Source organism: Xenopus laevis, chromosome 1S (genome assembly GCF_017654675.1).
Source record: "Xenopus laevis strain J_2021 chromosome 1S, Xenopus_laevis_v10.1, whole genome shotgun sequence".
In the NCBI taxonomy this organism is placed as follows: Eukaryota; Metazoa; Chordata; class Amphibia; order Anura; family Pipidae; genus Xenopus; species Xenopus laevis.
In genome coordinates this window covers 42100682-42123190 of record NC_054372.1, presented here as the reverse complement: position 1 = coordinate 42123190, position 22509 = coordinate 42100682, and the positions used below count along the sequence as shown (strand labels likewise).

At 36.9% G+C, this 22509-nt stretch overlaps 1 protein-coding gene across 1 annotated transcript in view; it reads left to right on the top strand.

Moving 5' to 3' along the window:
• Positions 1 to 22509, top strand: part of rxfp1.S (relaxin family peptide receptor 1 S homeolog) — a 115972-nt gene that overhangs the window by 35393 nt on the left and 58070 nt on the right. The window contains exon 2 of the mRNA XM_018243242.2: positions 6886 to 7029. Within this exon, the coding sequence (XP_018098731.1) occupies positions 6886 to 7029 (144 nt within the window). The remainder of the gene's footprint in view (positions 1 to 6885; positions 7030 to 22509) is intronic.

Below are 22509 nucleotides of genomic sequence, written 5' to 3'. Positions count from 1 at the left end.
AAAAACTGAAAAAATGGGATTTTGATAAATAACCCCCTAATAGTCACATTTGTTTTCTAAAAAAACCTTCTTTATAGTTTTTCATTAATAATAATTGTCAAGATGCAGGTTGTCATGCAAAGAACTGTGCTACCCTCATGAATACAGAGCTGCCTGGGTCCAGAGGTACTGTATTCACGATGGGAGGGAAGGCACGTAGGTGTCCCTTTCCTCCTCTAACTTGTGTCATTCTGTGGTGGAAGCCACAAAGGAGCCCTGTACTTATTCTCTGCCCTATGGAGGAATTTCGGTGTGCCTCCACCCTAGTGACACTTCATGACGATGGCCTTTTTCTTCTGCCAGAATATACATACACTCACTCAGTAATAGTGATATTCTCGACTTTAGTGCTACATTATGCTCCAAATAGTGTTCAGTAGAAAGTGGTTGCTACTTATTATGATTAACAAGGCTAGTAAACCGAAGAAAGCAAAGGATAAAATAGCAGTTTTCCAAATAAATCAAAAGATTGCTGCTCATTTCCACAGATTTACACAAATACATTTGCTCAGCTGTATCCAAGGATAAAATCATATCAAGGTAGAGGGGGAACCGAGGAAATCAAATGATGGTCTTTGTCTAGAACTATAAGCTCAATTGAGAAAATTGAGATGCTTACTACTGGGATATGTACACACTCCATACACTGTGATAACAGCACCCCAGCGGCATATTAATGGACCACCCACTCCTACAGGGAAGCTTTCATTATTAGCTTTATAAGTGCCATGGAGTTTTCAGATGAGTGCATAGATGACATTTCACAGTCAGTTCTTATTTTTGCATCTTAATTATTCTTATAAATGGTTTAAAGGCATCACATGCAGAGCATACATTGAATATGTATTGGAAGGACTTTATTCCAGAACCCTTTTATAGCAGTAATTATATTTTATACTTTAACTTTTAATGATCTGCATTAAAAACAGCTATGCGGTCCCATAGACCAGACCAATAAACAGAAATCCCATAAGTCGAAAACCCTGCTCCAAGACACAAATGATGTGCGGAACAATAATTGTAGCGTGCTTTAGTGAGAAACAGAGCTAATCTGGGGCAATGTAAAGTTAGGTGTGTTCAGCCTCACCTCTATTTGTCAACAAAGCTTTTATGAGCAAAACATTTGTTAGGTGTTTCACTAGGGCTAGATGGACACCAAAGGAGAAAAGTGTTTTACTGGTGTCCTGGTTTGTTTCCCCATAGCGAGTCAAAGTTAAAGGTAATAGCGGTTTTTAATGCATAATGCTAAATAAGTATCTAGAAATCACTTGAACTGAAATTATTAAATATTTGGGTGGTGCACTCATATATTGTCTGCAAATTGAGATTTATACTGTTTTATATTGGTAACTGTAGGCCCTGGCTCATCTTGCTCCTAGGAAACACTTGCTAAATGGAAACATTCTGTATTGTTGCATAAATCTATATGTTGTCTTCTGTGCATTAAATGTGAAACAGTTTAAACAATTTTTTAAAACGTTTAAAAAGTCAAATATTGGATGCTTTATTGTCTTGGTTTGCTTATTTATTCCTTACTAACCCTTCTATTTCCGAATTAGATTTTCTTATTTACTTTGTTCACTACTGAGAGTTCATTTATATATATTTGTTGCTTTTTAATTAGAAATATAGAGGAATGTCTGAATTTTCAAGAAGACTTTTTTTCTGATGGATGATTTTAGTGAAGTGTAAAGTATTTATTGAGGGTCCTTTAGTTTTGCATAGAGAGACAGAAATAGCCAGTAGCCTGAATAATTTAGGACAGGGCTGTCCAACTGGAGGCCCATTGACCTGATCTAGCTCTTCAAGAGTTTTTTATGACCCCAAGACAACTCCAGAACTGGATTAAGACCTTTTTGATAGTTTTGGTTAGTTTGGATAATATCATGCCATTGTCTCGTATGCAACATATTTTGTTCATCTGCATTACATTTGTTGTCATTTTGATTTCATTTGTTTAATATGAAAATCAAATAAAATATTTTAAACAAAGACCTTTTTGAATTACATCATTATTTTATTAGTATCTGGTCTTCAAAAATTTAATAAAGTGGCAAAAATGGAGAATTATTTTGAAGTAGTTGGACCACAATGGTGTAGGGCACTAAGAAGCCTAAGAAAACTATTTTTTTTTCATTCTCAAAGAATCAGAATAAACATTTTGTAAAAATGTGGGAAAATGTAATGCAGGAAAAAAATACACCCTCTCATCCGATAACAAAATCCCACAATGTTTATTGTTTTCGAAATCCTTATTTAGCCTGTATTATTGCCTGAATGCACATGCACAGATTTGTGGCAAACCCAGCCACATCTATATTTCAGGTTCCTAAAGGACACCCGGAGCACAGTTACAGGGGGAGCAGCGGAGCCAATGCAATAGGTGACATGTTAAAGTGCATTGGGGGTAGGGGGCATGTGTGTGTGTTGGGGGCGCATATGGTAGCCAGCCTAGGGGCACCTCAATTGTATGTAAATATTTGGCAACTCCATAAAATTGGTAAATTTTCCCCATTATTCTATCTGTGTCACATGCTCTGTCTTACAGGGAATTATAAAATGGAGCCCAAAAGTGATCATTAAAAGGAAATATCAGATCATCGTAGCTTTATAAAAATTGTCATTTATTGCAAATTCACCAAAGGAAGGTTTCAACATTACTCTTGTGCATTTGCATTTCACATGCAAATATAAAGAAGGATAGAGCAAAGCAAAAAGGTGCGAGGCATAGAGTCATCTATTTTGAAAAGGCAGTTCAACATATTTTGGGGAAAGTACAAAACAGGTAAAAGACACACTAACCCCACACTCACCCCACTTTTTTTTTACCAAAAGAAGTTTTCTTACCCCCAAACCATTTACCTTTTCTAAATAAATATGGCTCAATGATTTACACATTCCCTTTTTGTGTTGCCCCATGCTTCTTTATATTTGCCTATAGACATAGATTGACAGTGAACCCAGTCACAGCTGGAACTGGGAGCACCAGTGAGAAGTCTAAGGCAGGATGGTGAACTACTGGTTGTGCTTGTCTCTAGCTTTGTGCAGTTTCTACTGTGGCACATATTTCTATAACTATCATATGATAGTTAATACAAGTGATAATGGAATTAGCTACTCTAGCCGGTATTTCTACCTATGTATTTTACAGTGACACTTGTGAGCAGAATGCTTTCTATTTGTTATATTTAATGCAGGCACCTAGGGACAAGTTTGTTTAGTGGGACCTAGGGACTCTGTGGCTTCAAGTTGTACCCAAACTCTGTTGCCATTTTGTTTATTGTTCATAAAAAACACCTATTAGATAAATGTTTTTGAATGAATAGCTGTGTACATTAATATACACAAAGTAGGCAATAATCAATAAGAAAAGCAGGAATATTGAAATTATGCAATATTTATAAAATGAAAAAATTCTGTTAATATACATTTTTTTATCACTTGCTTTCAGAACGATCATCAAACAGTTTTGAAATTATTTGCATCAATTAAGAGCTTTATTAAGGGCAAATGAATGTATATTTTAACATTTTTCTTTTAACCAGTGGCTTTATTAAGATATCAGAGGATTATTAAACCTCAAAGGGTTGGCCTTTAGACTTGTACTGCATTATAGATATTTATGCAAAATATTATATGCACCCTGGCTATAAGATTATTTTAAGCTGTAAAAGTTTTTCAGGGCACAGATGTGTTGGTCACAGAACTGAGATTCAGTTACAAGTGTTGTCCGCCCATAAAAAGAAAGAACTAAAGCTGAGCAAATTAAACATTTTTCCTTTCAAAATAAGTTTGAGGTTGCATCGAGATATCGATGTTATAGATGAATGGAACCATTTCACTTATTGTAAACAAACGGGAACAGAATTCCAATTGCCCTACAAAAGGATTCTTTAAATGCTGCTTCTTTTAAATATTCATTTATAGTGTGAAGCAGTAAAACACATTTAATTGGAATGATGCCTTTTTAACACGTGACTATTCAGTTAGTTAATGGAGAGACTTCTAAGAATGCTATTCTCCTATTTTTAGAGTTTTATACAATTTGTAAAGCCATGTTGGCAGAATAAAAAGATTGATGTCACATTTAAGGAAATTGCTTGTCAGAATAATGCAAAAAAACTTTAAAGAAATATGGAAAATAGAAACAGTGTCCAATCCAGTGTGCCAATCAAGAATGTTGGATTGGAATATGGCAATGTTTCAGCTTTAAGAAAGCAAGAACTGAATTAATTATAGCTCAGTGCATAATGCATTCCAGAAGATTAAAATGCCTATTTATGTTGGAAAATAGTTTAATTCATAAGATATAATGTGGTACAGGTATAGGATCCCTTATCCGGAAACCCGATATCCAGAAAGCTCCGAATTACGGAGTGGCTGTCTCTCATAGACTCCATTTTATTCAAATAATCCAATTTTTTAAAAATGATTTCCTTTTTCTCTGTAATAATAAAACAGTAGCTTGTACTTGATCCTAACTACGATATAATTAATCCTCATTGGAAGCGAAACCAGCCTATTGGGTTTATTTAATATTTAAATGAATTTCTAGTAGACTTAAGGCATGAAGACCCAAATTACGGAAAGATCTGTTATCCGGAAAACCCCAGGTCCCGAGAATTCTGGATAACAGGTCCCATACCTGTATTTATAAATATTTTGTGCACAAAGTAATTTCTATTTTTTCAATTTGTAATGGTTCTATTGTTACTGAGGAGGATTAATAGTATTAATAGATAACAATTTAAAGGGGTTGTTCATCTTTGAGTTAACTTGTAGTATGGTGTAGAGAGTGATATTCTGATATTTTGTAATTGGTTTTCATTTTTTTTTTATTATTTGTGGTTTTTAAGTTATTTAGATTTTTGTGCAGCTGCTCTCCAGTGTGCACTTCTTGCAGTCTGGTTGCTAGGGTCCAAATTTTTCTAGCAACCATGCCTTGATTGAATAGAAAGATGAGTAATAAAAAATAGCAATAACAATACGTGTAGTCTTCAGCGCATTTGTGTTTTAGAAGGGGTCAGTGACCCCCATCTGAAAGCTGAAAAGAGGCAAATAATTGAAAAACTATGAAAAATAAATAATGACAACCAATTGAAACATTGCTCAGAATTAGTCATTCAATAACATATTAAAAGGTAACTTAAAGGTGAACCTCTATTGTCGCCAAGCTGTATGTGTTTTGGTGTGTAATGTCTTGTTGTGTTATAAAAGCAAAAATAAAAACCTTTAAAAAAAAAGGTGAACCTCTATACAGAATTATTTTAGTATATAGTAATGTAGGACTACAGTGGATGGTACTTGGTAGCTAAATAATGCCTGTCTGATTTTGAGTGCAGTTTTCACCACTAAAGCTAAATGAAAATGTTATTAAAGGTGATAAAACCTGAAGTAAGCTGGCCACCTTGGGTTTTACTGATACATGGTCATTTTTAAATGTATCATCTGTTGGATGTGTTGTTGGCTTTGATGAAAATCACCCAGTAAAACTGTGTCTAGAAGAGGTTGCTGTTATTTTATCATCTGGCACCCAATAAGATAAATGACTTGTCAAGGTCTCAAAAGGGAATCTGACCCTTTGACTTATCATTAAGCCCTGATACATAAGGGATCATTTACAGAGGCCCAGGATGCAAGGGCATTTAGTGATGCAAAAACATGCCCCATAGTGTTCCTTGTAAAAGTACTGCATCTGTTGACTGGCTTCCTCTTCACCTAGTGCGGATAAAAAATCCAATGGGTGCCAATAGGTGCAAAGTAGACTTAGGGCTCATTTAGGGTGCAAAGTGATTCATGTAATCCACCACATTTTTTTATAGTTGAGTCCTGTCTTCACCTTGAAAAATTTTATTAAAATTGCGCTCCAAAAAAGAGTGCTGCCCCTCTTCCCCCTGAGAATTTCACTGCCAAATTGGTGGATTGCACTTTGAACTCAGAACCATATATATGAAAGTATAGTACATAGGCCATATAAATCAGGCCTGTACAATTGGGGGTATCAATCAACCATAATGGATGTACAATGAGATGTGTCATCTGCCATTGGGTCATGGGAATAACTGTTATAAATGGTACCTAATAGTTATGTGCAGTTTGAGAAAACCTCTACCCGCACCCGACCCTAACCTGGTGCGATCCCCTCTTTATATACCCATGCCCGACCTGCCTCTATGTGATGTCACAAAAGGGGTGGGGTCTGCATGGGTATATAAAAAGGCACGTGCAGAGGCAGAAGTGGGGCAGAAGAAGGCACCCGAACAGCCTGAGGACACACTGCAGAAGTCGGACAGAACCACAGGGTCCGGTGGGCTTCAGCCAGCTCACACATCACTAGTATTGTGAATGGGATCTGTTATCCAGAATTCTCAGGACCTGGGGTTTTCTGCATAATGGATCTTTCCATTATTTCTTGATACCTTAAGTCTACTAGAAAATCATGTAAACATTAAATAAACCCAATAAACTGATTTTGCTTCCAATAAGGATTCATCATATCTGTGTTTGGATCAAGTACAAGGTACTGTTTTAGTAATACAGAGAAAAATCATTTTTTAAAATGTGGATTATTTGTTATAATGGAGTCTATGTGAGATAGCCTTTCTATAATTAAGAGCTGTCTGGATAATGGGTTTCCAGATAACGGATTCCATACCTACATTGTACAAAATGCAATCTATACAAAGTTGCACCTAAAAGTTTGTATCACAATTACTCCAAAAATATTACGAAAGAGAGTGAATTGTACAAATAAAACCACAGTATGCAAAAATTGGACTTAAAGGGCCACTACACAAAACAACGTGTGTGCTAATGACATATATAATTCTCGTTCTTTCCATCCAGTTGCATCTACCTCTTCAGAAAGCCAAGACATCTCCTGCCCCCTTGGATATTTTCCCTGTGGCAATATCACTAAGTGTCTTCCCCAATTTATGCACTGTAATGGAGTGGATGAATGTGGGAACCAGGCCGATGAAGACAACTGTGGTAAGTTAAAGCACTTTGTTTACTTCGGTTTCATGCAGGGTTTAGATAGTATTTGCAAGAGGATCGCAAGGGGATAGCAGGTAAATCACAGCTTCAAATTGCTTTTGAAACTTTTCTGCATAAAACTGTCTGTATGATTTGTACAACTAGAATAAAGAATACAAAAGAAAAAGAATAAAGGATAAAAAGTATTGAGATAACAAAAAAGAGATAGAAATAGCTTTAATGGAAGCAAATATAATTCTATTTGGGTGGAACTAATATAATTAGACTAAAGAAACAGAGGAAAAGATCTCAGAGATAAGCAATCAAAGCATAGGAATGGTTTATATTATCATAAAATTGTTGCTACTTGTAAATAGAGATTTAAGATCAATACTGATCTTTGTGCATTGAGCACTTTGGTGACACCGTGACAATGGGATAAAGGAAACAGCATATGGTTTCATTCATGAATATTACAGCAGGCAAGTTTGGAATTTCCTTACTGGGGTCAGGGGTAATGAGTTATTTCATGGATGAAGATAAAATGATTTGTATGCCTCTTTAGGTGAGGTGCGCTAAGCATCTCATCTTCTGCACTGTGAATTTCCATGATTTGCTTTAGCTCACCTTTCCTACAATATGCACCAAAATAAGAAGCAGATGGAAGAACATTTTCAGCTCTCAACTCTTTAGCTAGAAAATTAAATCCAAAGTGGCTGTTCCAAGAAGTTATTGCTATTATAGACTTACTACTTTGGGGCCAGAAATTAATTCATTTACCCCTGTGATGGGTCACCTTTCATTCGGCTAGGTTTGTTTACAATTTTTTTTATATATACTGTAAATAGAGAAGGCTTTTTGTGACTGGGACTAGACTTCCACCTCTTCAACTTACCACCATCTGTGAACTTGTATTATTTGCAGTTACAGTTAATTGATGTAAAACTAAACAGAAAACCATTGTAACTATGCAGCCTCCTGTGTGAGTAACTTGGAGTTTCTCATGCAAAACTGATAGTTTACTTAGGTTTTACAAATTGTAAATCATTAAGTCTTTTGTACTGTATTTTGTAAAGGGCCTCAATTTCCATGGACATGAACATCTGTGGCTACCGCTCTCATTGCCTTACCTAGTAGTGCCTCCATGCCAAACTGCCCTGTCTAGTTTAGAAAATGTAAGAGATACCTACAGTATATAAGCACAGGAACTTTGATAAAAAAGAGGAAGCCACTCTACGTGCATAGTGCAAGGTCAGACCCAAAACCATGTTTTTTGCATAACGCAGTGTTCTTATCCTCATAATTCCAGTTTAAATGTGGCCGTGCTCTGAGTTGGGTCACTGCAGTTGTTTCCGAGGCATCAGATTCAAAACAAATTCAATTGCACTTTTGTTTTGACTGAACTTTGGTGCGAGTAACTTCTAACATATTCAGGGTGTAAGTTGCAACACGTCGGTTTAATTGGGCACAAGAGCAGGTAGAGGGACAATTGGGAGGTATGCATTCATAACCAACCCCTCATGTCTGTATTTGTCATGTTTTTCCTGGGGAGACTCTGTAGAGTACAAGGAAGTTTAAAACTGGGTAACCGAGGTGTAACCATGAACAGAAGTACTGTTAAGAAGAAAGAAAACTTTAATAAACTCAGGGAAGTGATTAAACAAGTAATGGTGCTCTCAGTGAATATAAAGACTTGAATAGTAGAAAGCAGCAGGCAGAGACACAATCCAGAATCAGTCCAAAGAGTCGAGGCTGGCAGCAGACAAGCAAAGTCAAGGGACAGTCCAGGAGTCAAAACCAGGGAATCCAAGAGCAGGGTAAGGATGGACATAGGAGTACTGGAACAAGGCAGGAAACTGGAACAGGACTAGGAATCAGGAACAAGGAACAAGAGGTGTCACGAGAACTAGGATACAAGAACACAAGATTGGGAATCGCAAGAACCAGAGGCAAGATCACAACAACAGCTTAATAACCAAGCCTCAAGCAAATGTTAGAGGCAAGCTTATAAAGGGTCAGGATCAAGCAGCATAAAAAAAATACAAACCTTTTTAAATACCATGACCAGTTCTTTTAATGAATGATTTCCACATTGACCATGAATGGCGTCAGATCATGAGTCTTTTCAGGTGTAAATAATTTAACACAGCCTGATAAATAGATTGGAAACTTTAGGAAGAGATGTTTAGTGGAAACAGCCCTGGGACTCCCCACTTAATCAGCATAAAGATTGATTACTCCCCCTCAAGTGCTCTTATGAGAGTTCTTGTGATGGAAGGAAAGTTACAAAATGTACTTATGCTTCATATTCACCAAGACTAAAAAAAAAGAGCTGTCAAAATATGCTTATCCGCCTGTGAGAATCATGCTTTTTAGATTGTAATAGTCAGCTCTAGCGATCTGTCAGCTTCTTCATCCTAGTTGCCCATGTATTCTCCTCCAAGGCTATTACCCTGCATATACAGTAATAATGCTGTTTTTAACACTGCTTCATAAAATGAATATTTGACAGAACATCATGAAGATCAAACCAGCTCTTTAAGGAACTTGCCACGATTCATGCTATGCATGCACTGGAAAAAATAAACAAGAGAAGCTGTTAAAGGAATAGTACTTTGGAATATATTAGTAACATGCCAGACATTGCATGTACAAGTGCACTTTGTAAACAAGAAATTACTTAAGTCACAATATATGTTTTTAAAATTAATTCAATAGAGACAGAATTCTGTATATGGTTTATATCAAACATGTACATTTGTTATTCTTAGAACTAATCAGTCCAGAACAATGACACTTGCATTAGTAATCACTTCAGGACAATGACAACTTCACTCTATGGCTAGAAATATAAAGACACCCATTCTAATTAGTAGATTTGGCTATTAAAACCACACCCATTGTCAGTACAGGTTTATAATTAAACATACAGCCATGTGATGTCCAGCAATAAATATTAGCATTGGAGTATTAATAGGCTCAGTGACTCTCAGTATGCGAATATCATAGGACGGCTCATTTCATACAAGTAGAATTTTACTCCTCTAGAGGTGCCCCAATCAGCTGTAGGTGAAGTGATTGTGAAGAGAATGAGTAATAATAGGTCACTTGCAAAGTGGCAGGCCATATACAGTATAATGTAAGAAATGGGCTGTTGAGTGCAGAAACTGACAAGTAAATAAATAAAACTTGCATGTCCCTTAGCTGGACTAACCACTGCTAAGTTTGAAACTGTGTTTGATTAGCACAAGAACTATTTGTTGGGAGTAACAACATGGGTTACCACAGACAAGCAGCCAAGTACAACCCTAACATCACCATAGGATATATCAGACATTGGGTCGAATGGTGTCATGTTTGCTTCATTTGCGAAGTGGAAACACATTCTTTGGATCGACCCTTTGTGCTTCAGGATATGACCATCAGAAAGACTGGTTTGGTTTTGGCCAATCGATTTTTATCTGCCTGAATACGCAATGTCAACTGTAATGTTTGGGTGCTGTAATGTTTTTCCTGATTTGGGCTAACGACCCTAATTCCACTATGCTGTTTAACAGTCTTGACAATATGTTGCTTTTCCTACTTTGTAGCAGCAATTTGGGCAAGCCTCTCTCCAGCTTTAGTACCTCTGTGCAACTGTACATCTGTGGGATCCATGGGAATGTAGACAGCATGAAAGCCCAACATCAGTGTCCAAACTTAGTAATGCTCCTATGACTGAATTGAAGTAAATGCCACCAAAAATGTTACACAGTTTAGTGGAAAGCTAAGGCAGACCAGCTTAATATGAAGAAGTGAAGTGAATTTTAAAACAACTGCAGAGACTCCCCTCCCCAACTGCACCATCCAGACTCCTATAGATACCCATGCTCCCAAGTACCTAAAGTAAAGATTCAGAGCTGGTTTTGCACCTGTAATGTTTGCCTTTATCTCTTCTGGAACCTTTCTAACTGGTGCTGAGTGCCAAACAGGAGCATATACACTGTATTCTGGTCTTGATTTCCACTGCACATGACCTTGATCAGCAATCTGCCTTGTAGTAACACAGCCAAACATGATGGACACCAGTACTGCTGTACTGATCTTCTTTTTGACTAATGAGGAAAACAGTAACAATAAAAATTAAAACTAAGGATATATTGACTAAACTAAGGATATATTAACTAAACCTTCAAATAACATTTGTCCATGTAGTTAGGTTACCAGATCATTAAGGAGGGACATTCTAAGTTTGTTAAAGGAGCGCTATCCCCCACTCCCCATCACATGCTATTTCTGTCAGTCAACGATCCCCCTAAACTGCTCTGCAGTTAATTAGCCAGTTCAGGAGCCAGGGGACTTTTAACTGCAGGAGGCAATGTGGTTGGGGATGGGGGAAATGACATATACAGGGGGGGCTGTCAATTAAAAACACACTGTCAAGCACACTGAGTTAGTTCTCCTTTAAAATATTAATAATACATGTCACTATATTGCACTTCACAATTTTGCTTTAAATATCATGTTTCCCAGAGAACAGGGTAAAATGTTGGTGGTATCCTGCTCCATATTGACTACTGTTTGATTCGAACATTGAATCCTATGGGTCATAATCTAAATGCAACCAATGGGAATAAATCTGTAATCACATGTCTCTCATCATAATGTGCATTTTAGAACCTATTCTAAGATTAAATATGACAGGTACTGCTATCTTTACCACTTTAGAGACATCCAAGGGTACCGTACCACTGTCCATACATTAAACAGCTAATAATATGCTAAGGGCCCTTATATGCCCATGTTGTGCTCATTAATTTAAGAATCTTTGGAGGAATGTACTGCCCAGTAACACAAAGTGGCATACAGTAGTTATCACAGGGTAAAGAGGCATTTCAATACAGAGTTATTAAAGGAGCACTCCACAACTCAATTCACTTAGGTGTTTTGAGTATTTCTTAATGTATTCTGTAAAGATCCTAGTTACCACTTGCAAATCAAAGACTCGGTGGTTGGTAATTTGATTTTAACCTGTGTGCAACCTGCAAGTAATTTGCCTGTTCTCTCCATGTCTGTGTGGGATTTATCCCTATACTTCAAACATAAAGGCAGGTAAATTGGCCCTAGGGAATGTCCATGCTAGAAATGCTGCAAAGATATCCATACACAGACAGATTTAATCTGCTGATTCAACCCCTTTAGGCAAAGCTGGCACCTTATCTTTCCATTTTTGGGGCCCTCTGACGGCCTACATGACCAATATATGGGCAGATATTAATTGGGCAGGTTTGAAAAGTCTGATCAAGATGAGGACCACATCAGCTAGTTGACAAAGCCCTTGCCCTAATGGCCTGTATCCCTATCATTGTGATGTGATTGGTTGACCCAAGAACCAACGATTGGCCCAGCCCAATATCCCCCACCTCAAAGTCTGCACATCAGGGAAAGATCTTTCAGCGTAAAGTCACCATAACCCAGCACTGTAGTTTAAATACTTAATTTAATGAGCGCTGCATTGTCCTATTCCCAGTTTATTTCAAGGTTTTTGCCATTCCAGCTATCCAGACTTCAAAGAAAAGCTCCCATTGTAACTGCTGAAAGCACGTATCTCTTACTCTCTGGATCACAGCAAAAATGACAAATAAAATGGCAAATAAAAATAATAGTAAAAATGAAAACTGCATCACAATAACATTCTTGTTCTTTGTTTGACCTCTGGTGATTTAAGAACATTTTGAGGTACAAACATCAGAGCTGGAACCCTTTCAAGTGAACAAGAGAAGTTTTCCACCTGCTATGTACTATTACTCTTGAGTTATGTGCATTTTAGAAGGCTCATTGGATTTACAGGCAGTTTCAGCTTGATTAGAGGACAAAAGTTTTGCTGGGGAAGTAAAATATTTTTAGCTGTGGATTAAATTGTTTCACATTACCTTTGCTGAGTTCAAATATCAGACATGTTTATTCATATCTTATTCTACCACCTGGGAAATGCGTGTATGTAAGACAGCATATATTAACAGCTGGCACTTTCTAAATAACATAACACCAAACCACTTTTCAGTGTTAAAAATAGATATAATGGGTTCTATTTTAAATATAAATAGAGTCAGAAGACCAAAAAGATTTTTTCATGCTTGTGATTCTGCTTAAAACATATTTCTGGTTTCAAGAAACTGATATATGCCCAGAAAGTTGGTGGCAACACTTCTCTTTTCAGATGCCAGTTAATGAAATTTGATAACAACATCAATCCAAAATGCTATATTACTTCTCCTATCATTTCCTGCCAGATTTTCTTATTCGTAGTGAGAGAACGTGACTGTGTCAATATGACTGCAGAGAATGAATGTTGAGAAGGCAAGCTGATGATGACTTATTAAGGATATAATAGCCTGTTAGCCTTGCAGGCCCTGGGCTAGACAACATGGGGAAATAGCCTTGGCGAAAGGGAGGCTAATTAAATGCTAGTTACCAAGGTAAAAGAATGCTGCAGGGATACATTTTATTCCCTCTTTAAACATGCAAATATGCCCTTTGTCAAAGTCATGATGTCTGAAACATTTGTCAACTGTTTGTTGCATCTAGCTATAAATAAACAACAAAGATTGATGTATGTTTGTGCAATCTTTGTATATTATTTTCCTTTATTTTACTGAATTACACAAACAGTAACTTAAAAACATGAAAGTGCTTAAATGTCATTAAAATATAATATACTGTTTCCCTGCACTGGTAAAACTGGTTGCAAGAAAAATCGTTTTGTAAGATTTTCGGGCTGTTTGGGAATTGTTCCGCCTTTTTTCGTACCATAGCAGATTGTCCAGAATTTTTTTATACCATGATGATCGGTCGATTAGTCAATCGGACAGGTTAGAAGATTTCTATCAGCTACCGATAATTTCTCTGCATGTATTGCCTGACGATATCAGTGGGTGACTGTCACTAGTATTTGCTGGACATAACTTTCGTACGATTGCTGTCAGGGCAGAACAGAACCTGTTTGCTCAGGAGACAAAGGGGAAGATTCACTAAAGGGCAAATTGTCGCCAACAACCGCTTCGCACCATTTCGCCAGGAGCAAATTTGTTACCACTATGCTAATTCACTAAAATGCAAGTTTGCGTCCTGGGCGCCGAATGCTGGGCGACTTTTCGCTAGTGTTACTTCTTCAGTGCGAGCATTTAATAGCGAAGATTCGCTAGCATTAGTTTGTTGTATACACTTCTTTTATAGAGATGTTGGTGTAAATGAAGTGGCCACTTTTTATTACAAATGTCCAAGGGAGCTTAATAAAGACATAAAAGCTCATCTAATGCCCTAGATATGAGCCCATCCTAAAATATATGTGGGATGTCCCTCAAATATGTTAAAAAAATCCTTAATCGTTCAGACTTTTGACGGCAATCCCGCTTTAAAAATAGAAAAGTCGCCTGCGTTTTTTACACTTTTTATGACTTTCCTTAGTACAGGATATGATGTCACTGACATCAGATTGAGGAAGATGTAGCTTCCTTTCAGCAGTTCGCCTGGTCTGGGGTGCAGAAGGAAACTCTAGCAAAAGAGGTAACGTTCAGTAAAATCCGCTATTTGGTGAATTTGCAGAGCAACGACCATTTGCCAGAGCGAAAAGTCGACTAGCGATAGAGTGTGAAAGTGAGGGTCTGTTTCGCTAGCAAATTGACGTCTGCACTTGTTAGTGAATTGGCGATGTCCCTGCAGATGTGATTTCTGGCGAAAAGTCGCTAGCGTTAGTCACTTCACCCTTTAGTAAATCTGTCCGAAAGTCTTTAAAGGGATACTGTCATGGGAAAAAAAAATTTTTTCAAAATGAATCAGTTAATAGTGCTACTCCAGCAGAATTCTGCACTGAAATTCATTTCTCAAAAGAGCAAACAGATTTTTTTATATTTAATTTTGAAATCTGACATGGGCCTAGATATTTTGTCAATTTCCCAGCTGCCCCCAGTCATGTGACTTGTGCCTGCACTTTAGGGTAGAAATGCTTTCTGGCAGGCTGCTGTTTTTCCTTCTCAATGTAACTGAATGTGTCTCAGTGGGACATGGGTTTTTACTATTGAGTGTTGTTCTTAGATCTACCAGGCAGCTGTTATCTTGTGTTAGGGAGCTGTTATCTGGTTACCTTCCCATTGTTCTTTTGTTTGGCTGCTGGGGGAAAAAGGGAGGGGGTGATATCACTCTAACTTGCAGTACAGCAGTAAAGAGTGTTTGAAGTTTATCAGAGCACAAGTCACATGACTTGGGGCAGCTGGGAAATTGACAAAATGTCTAGCCCCATGTCAGATTTCAAAATTGAATATAAAAAAATCTGTTTGCTCTTTTGAGAAATGGATTTCAGTGCAGAATTCTGCTGGAGCAGCACTATCGACTGATTCATTTTGAAAAAAATAATTTTTCCCATGACAGTATCCCTTTAAAAAGCCCCCCACAGCAGCTAATTGGTGGAAGGCTTCAGATAGGTTTACCAGAGCACCACTGATGGATGGGTTAATATTAATTAATCTGACCCTGAGTGTTTGGCCCATTGCACGAGAATGGCAAAAATTTATCATTCACGATGAAAATGGAGACATGTACAAACATGAAAAAGCTATGAATAATAAGGTGCATGTTACCCAGTATACAATACGGATCATTTACAAACCCACGTTCAATGTGCATAATGAAAAAACAGGTTTATGTCAAACTAATTCAGGTTTAAACCACAATGCAGCTTTCCCCCCTTAGAATTCAAGCTTGAATAATGGCCATAGCAAGTGTATCGGGATGCAAGTTGATTGCGGCACATAAAAATATAAGAAAAAAATGTAGATATAAATGTAGAAAACAAATACAATGACTTGGTTCTCAAGAATAATGTTTTGCATATACAAACTGGAAGTTCTCCTTCAAATACAAATGCCTAATGTATAATAATATTATACAAATAATAATGTGTTAGTCCATTGTTCTAAAGCACAGACGCAGTAAAGCACATCTGCTGCAAGAGGGAAAGCAGACTGTTTATTTTTAGAAACAAATTGAATAAAAAATGGCCCTGCAATAAATAATTACAAGTAGTTAAGCCTGCGTTCATTTTTCAGTTATATGTTGTTAAGAGTAATCATTAGTGGAATCAGCTCTTGAGAGAAAACAGCAAAGACGGTGAAGGAAGATAAAGTCTGTGAATCAGAACCTCAAATTCCTTCCTATGTGGCCAGCTTTTATATCTTTCATGACATTTCTCAAGTAAGGAAGAATAAGGGTTCTTTAAAAACAGGTGGAAATGTTTATCTCTTTGTGTCTTGGTGTCTTCATACGTTGCCAGGAAGAACAATGTGCCAAAGCACGATCATTATTCTTTGGTTTATAGCATAACACAAATCTTGTAGCACGTTAAAATGTTCTAAAATCCCCCTCTTACAACATTAGTCTGCCCCTGATTCCACACTTTCACATATACATTTTATGGGGGGTGTTTTCTGTCAATTATTTTATTAAAGGAAGAAAAAAATCCAGATAATGTTTTTAGCATAGTATAACAAACTTTTCCTTTTGTCCCACTTTTCCTTATCCTGGGAGACAGAGTGAGGATAAAGAATTCATTCTCCAGAAGTGTGCTGTGTTTTTTTTTACCCATGCATCTTTACAGAAATGGTTTTCCTTGCCTGCAAAGTTTCATGAAGGCCTTTTATGTGCTATAAAAAGGCCAGATATATGTGTATAGAATATTATACTGAACTCCCTCTCAGTGGCGTAACTAGATATTACTGGGCCCCACAGAAAATTATTTTTCAGGCCCCCAAAATTTTTAGCAGTTGACTTGTTTTACCAATATTTATTGAAACTATATATGAATTAGGGCCTCGTGGGGCCCCTATACCTCCTGGGCCCCCCTGCAGGCGCAGGGTCTGCTTCCTCTATAGTTACGCCCCTGCTCCCCCTTTAATCATATTTGAGTAGTGTTCCACAGCTAATTCTGTATGTGCCTTGAAAATCTATAGTATTAGTATTAGCAATAGCATTATTTAATAGTATCTACCACAAATATACACCAAAGTAAGAGGGAACATTATAACCTTAAAGGGGAAAATTCGCCAGCGTGGCGTCATTTCGGCACTTCTCTGATTTACTAACGGTTGGTATCTTAATTTCGACAAGTAGATAGACTCTAGCGTTGTCAAGGCGAATTTACGCCTGGGGAAGTGTTGCGATGTGCGCAAAGCCAGCGCTGGCGAATTTTCGCTGGTTAGTGAATTTGCCCCATTGTGTATAATACTCGTTTAAATATAGAAGGAAATTACAACAATACAACAACTTTATATAATTTTATTAAGGTTCCCTGGCCTTGTGTAGTGTAATGTATTCGCTGCATCATATACGGCCATTGTACTTAACTGCACGCCGTATGCAAATTAGCCAGCGCAAGCGTAACTTTGAACTGCTGAGCATAATTTCGCTACCGCAACTTCGTCAGCATTCGTTAGCCTGTGCGCAACTTCGGACCTTCGTGAATTAGTGTTGTCAAAGAGTTGCGATGTGCGCAAAGCCAGCGCTGGTAAATTTTCACCGGTCAGTGAATTTGCCCCATTGTGTATAATACTCGTTTAAATATAGAAGGAAATTTTTTAAAAAGTAATGATTTATTGAAAATTTTGGCAAAAAATCCAAATAGTAACCCCCATCTGTTCCACATCAATGGGGGGGCGGGTTTGACAGCTCTGGACATATATCTAGGACATCATGTCATGTTCCTATTCATCCTTTTTGTTACTTTCTAAATACTGAACTGAATACTGCTTCACTAAAAAAACACCCAGTACTCAGGTGTTCCTGGGAAATGAAAGACATATGACTGTTATCTTTTTTGTTGCAAGTGGAATAAATTATTATGCAGGCTGAGAGGGGTTCCCAAACGTTTTCATATAACTGTAACTATATATGTATATACTAAAATGTGGATGGCTGTGATGTATGGAAATATAAATTTAGCGCAAGTCTAATTTTCACCAATAAAGCAAATCTATTTATTTGTGCAATTCCTTCTTTTTTAATTTCTGCTGGGACCATTTTCCCTCAAATTAAATCGTTTCCAGCTATCAATGCTTCACATGGAGGCTGCTCCTTCATGCAAAATAATTTAATTATTTTTATATCACAGTCATGTTATGATTGGAAAGAGACTGAAATGCTCATGTGCCCTGCAAGCGTTGCGGTCATGTGAACCTCAAGGGATTGTCTCTTCGGTCACTACAAACCTTCTCATCCAATTTATATGACATTTTGAAGAAATAGCTAATATAAAATAAATTACAGGTGCGATTTTTTTTTATTTAAATTCTTGCCCCAATTCAGAAAAATTACAGCCAGAACATCATAAATTGAAATACTTTCAAGATTTATCAGTTGAAAAAATCTCAAAGATTTAAATTTTAAAAGTGGCAAATAAAGCTGTAAGCTTCTAAATGGGAAAGCTTTTCATAAATATGGTTTTTGCAATCAAGTTTTGGGGGGGAAGCAAATTCAAAAGTAAGTTAATCAGGCTCCTAGTATCAGACACGGTGTTGCAATTTGTTATTTTAACAATTTATTTAGAAGAGAAGAAAGCATTCATGCCGAGACAAAGAATGTTTAATGCAACAAAAAACCTAGGCACACAAGGTATAAACAATAATTTATATAACAATAATGTAGCTGACAAGTACAGGTATGGGATCCGTTATCCAGAAACCCCTAATCCGGAAAGTTCCAAATTACTGAAAAGCTATCTCCCAAAGACTCCGTTTTATTCAAATTATCCAATTTTTTAAAAATGATTTCCTTTTTCTCTGTACGGTATAGGATCCCTTATCCGGAATCCCGATATCCAGAAAGCTCTGAATTACGGAATGGCTGTATCCTATAGACTCCATTCTATCCAAATAATCCAAATTTTTAAAAATGATTTCCTTTTTCTCTGTAATAATAAAACAGTAGCTTGTACTTGATCCCAACTAAGATAAAAATGTATCCTTATTGGAAGCAAAACAAGTCTATTGGGTTTATTTAATGTTTAAATTAAATTCTAGTAGACTTAAGGCATGAAGACCCAAATTACGGAAAGATCCGGAAAACCCCAGGTCCCGAGCATTCTGAAATAATAAAACTTTACCTTGTACTTGATCCCAGCTAAGATATAGTTAAACCTTATTGGTAGCAGAATCTGCCTATTGGGGTTATTTCACGTTTGAAGGATTTTCCAGTAGGCCTAAGGTATGAAGACCTAAATTACAGAAATTATCGGGAAAGCCCCAGGTCCCGTACATTCTGGATAACAGGTGCCATACCTGTTCAATGCTGTGTTGTCAGTAGAACTTCTCTGTATGTATGATTAACAAAAAGAAAACAAGTGCAAGACTAAATGAATCTATAGATATAGAAGCAATATCCTGATAAAATTCATAATGTTAGCTGTGTACCAATTGTGGACTGTGGAAACAAAATGGATATTTTAAAAGGTTAGTAATATATCATTTTGTGGTTTTGATAATTCAATACTGAAAATCGGAACATTATACAAAATTATGCTATCTTCTCAAATATTTGTTTTTTGGGTTTGTTTCATAATGCACTAAAATAGAAACTTTTATAAAAATGTTCTAGTCCTATTTGGAATCTCTTTTGTGCTAGCATTCTTTTATAGGAAACACCAAACATGTAGTTGAATAAAAATTAGACATGATTTTACTTGTGTCCTATTTACAGAAAGTCCTGACTGTTTAGGTGTTTTAGTTGTCACAGTTCTATGAAATATCAACTAGTAAGACTTTGGTCACACAAGTTAGATCATGCTTTAATAAAAATAAAGAAAGAAGATTTTCTGTAACATATAAAAACATAAAAGAAGTAAACTCACATCACAGATTTGACCTTTAAAGAACAGAGATGATAATGTTCTGATTGTTTCTGGCTCTTACAAACCTGTGAAATGCATACTAACGTGAAATTTTTAGTGATGGATATACATAAATTAAATATCATCTGTTGTAAATTTGGTCATCCCCGACAATTTCATAACCATTTAGGGACATATTTATAAAGAAAACAATCTTTGTTGAAAAGCAACACATAAGGTGTCATTCACAACTCAGGATCTGCCATGATTTTTCACTTCACACCCTGCCATAAATCTCCATGCTCCATTTACAGAGCACAAGTAAAAGTTTTTGAGGTTCTATAGAAGTCAAGGGGAGCTGCGTTGATCCAATTGGATCACTTTAAATCAATTTGTACTTTTAGAGGTTTTTTAGGCATTTGTATTTTTCTGTGCATCATTCAGCGATATTTTTTCGTTCGAAATTTGACCATCGAATTGAAATACTTTTAATATCGAAGTTGACTTTTTTTCATTGAATTTGGGTATCCTGCGGTGGAAGTAAAATCGGTCGATCGAACGATTAAATCCTTTAAATCGAACGATTCGAAGGATTTCATCAATCGATCGATTTTACTTCGACTTACAAAAACGTAGAAAAATCAGGTCTCCCCATAAGCTAACATAGCACTTCGGCAGGTTTAATTTGGCGAAGTATTGCATTCAAAGTTTATTTAAAGAGACAGTACTTCGATTATCGAATAGTCGATTTTTCAAACTATTTTACTTCGAAACGAAGTATCCAAAAAATTACTTTGAATTTCGATTTTTTTTTTACTTCGAAAATTCCCTCTAATTCACTTCGACCCTTGATAAATCTGCCCCTAGAAGTCGTTTCAAAAACCTCTAAAACCACTAAACTTTGACCTTTAATAAATAAGACTCCACTAGTATTCTTTCTATTTTTTAGGCACTGTTTATTGAAAGGACCAATTTGAAAAATAAATACTTTATTCTAGCCATGCATAGGCAGATACTGGTTAGTGCTTGACCAGATATTGATTATATTGACCTGAAAATCTTTCCATGACTGCAATGGACTGGGAATGCGATCCTTCACCAATGGGGCCCCCATAGCTCCTTGTGTAATCTCATTTTTGGCCCAGGACAATATTTGTATTTTTGTTTTATCCAGGGGTGTAGTTGCAGGGGTAGACGTTTTAACTGAGACCACCATAAAAAATGGTACAATGAAAGGGGCCATTTCACAATGCCACATCTGGAGGTAAGGAAATATGGCTGAATAAAGAGTGGCATTATGACACTATTGTAATTGGTCACAAACTATTGTAATTGTTTAACTAAGGCATTAAAGAAAGGACATTGAAGTGTGAGTTTTGCATTAATTAATTTGGAGATGTGTATTATTAGAAATGGCTTCTTATGCATATTAATTCCCAAACCTTTTCTGATGCTGTAGTTAAGACTACTAGTTAAGCCATTCTTGCATTAGCTCTTCTGCATTTAAAGGAACATTAACACCAAAAATTAAAGGAGTTTTAAAAAATGGTGTGTTTGCTTCAAAAACCCTACTATAGTTTACATACACAAGAAAAAAGGCACAGGTTAAACAGCAGGTAACAGATAAGCTCTGTAGTATACAATGGTATTCTTTAGTATCTGTTATCTACTGTGTATCCTGTGCTTGCATGGCTGCCCCATAGCTACACCGCAGCTTGTTTATATAAACTATAGTTGTGTTTGTGATCATTTCATTAAAACACTCCAGAGTATCAATTTAGCTACCTTTTATTATGACAATATGAATAACAATCCAGCTGAGATGTTGCATGTTTCTCAAATCTGATTGACAACTATGATTTTACAGAAGGCAGAGCTAAACACATTTTAACTGCTTTTAGATTTGAAAGGATTTTTACAATGTAATTTTTATTTCTAAATTACACTGTTTACACTGTAAATAATTCACTCTACAATATACAATTTCATTCCTGAACCAGCAAGTGTATTTTTTTATTTGTAATATTGGTGTGTATGCGCCATCTCAGGTCATTTTGCCTAAAGTTAGGGAGGCGATATCACTCCAACTTACAGTACAGCAGTAAAGAGTGACTGAAGTTTATCAGAGCACAAGTCACATGACTTGGGGCAGCTGGGAAACTCCTCTTCCTCGGGGCAACTAATCTCCCTGAACTGCCTTCCCCTGCCTTCCCGCTGGCTAGAATGTAAATCACCTGCGGCAGGCAAGTGAGGCAGTTTGGGGCGATTAGTCGCCCCGAAGAAGAGGAGATTTGTTGCCTGGTTGTAATGGGCCCGAAGGCGCAGCAGTAATAGTAGTGGACCAAAGAGGAGACACAACCGGGTTCGAGGTACAAAAAGGGTTTATCCAGAAGAGTAGTCAAGGTACAGGCAAAAGATCAATTCAGGCGGCAGACAATGGAGATACGAAAAACAGGCAAAGGTCAATACACGAATAATCAGAATAGAAGTCACACCCAGGAACACTAGTCAAAGGAACCTATAATTGGGCAATGAAGACAGGGGAAATGGGGTTTAAATAGTCCAAGTCTTGGCGCCAAAATATTGACGCGCTGGCGTCAGACGCTGACGCGGTGGCGTCAGACGCTGACGCCAGCGTCCCC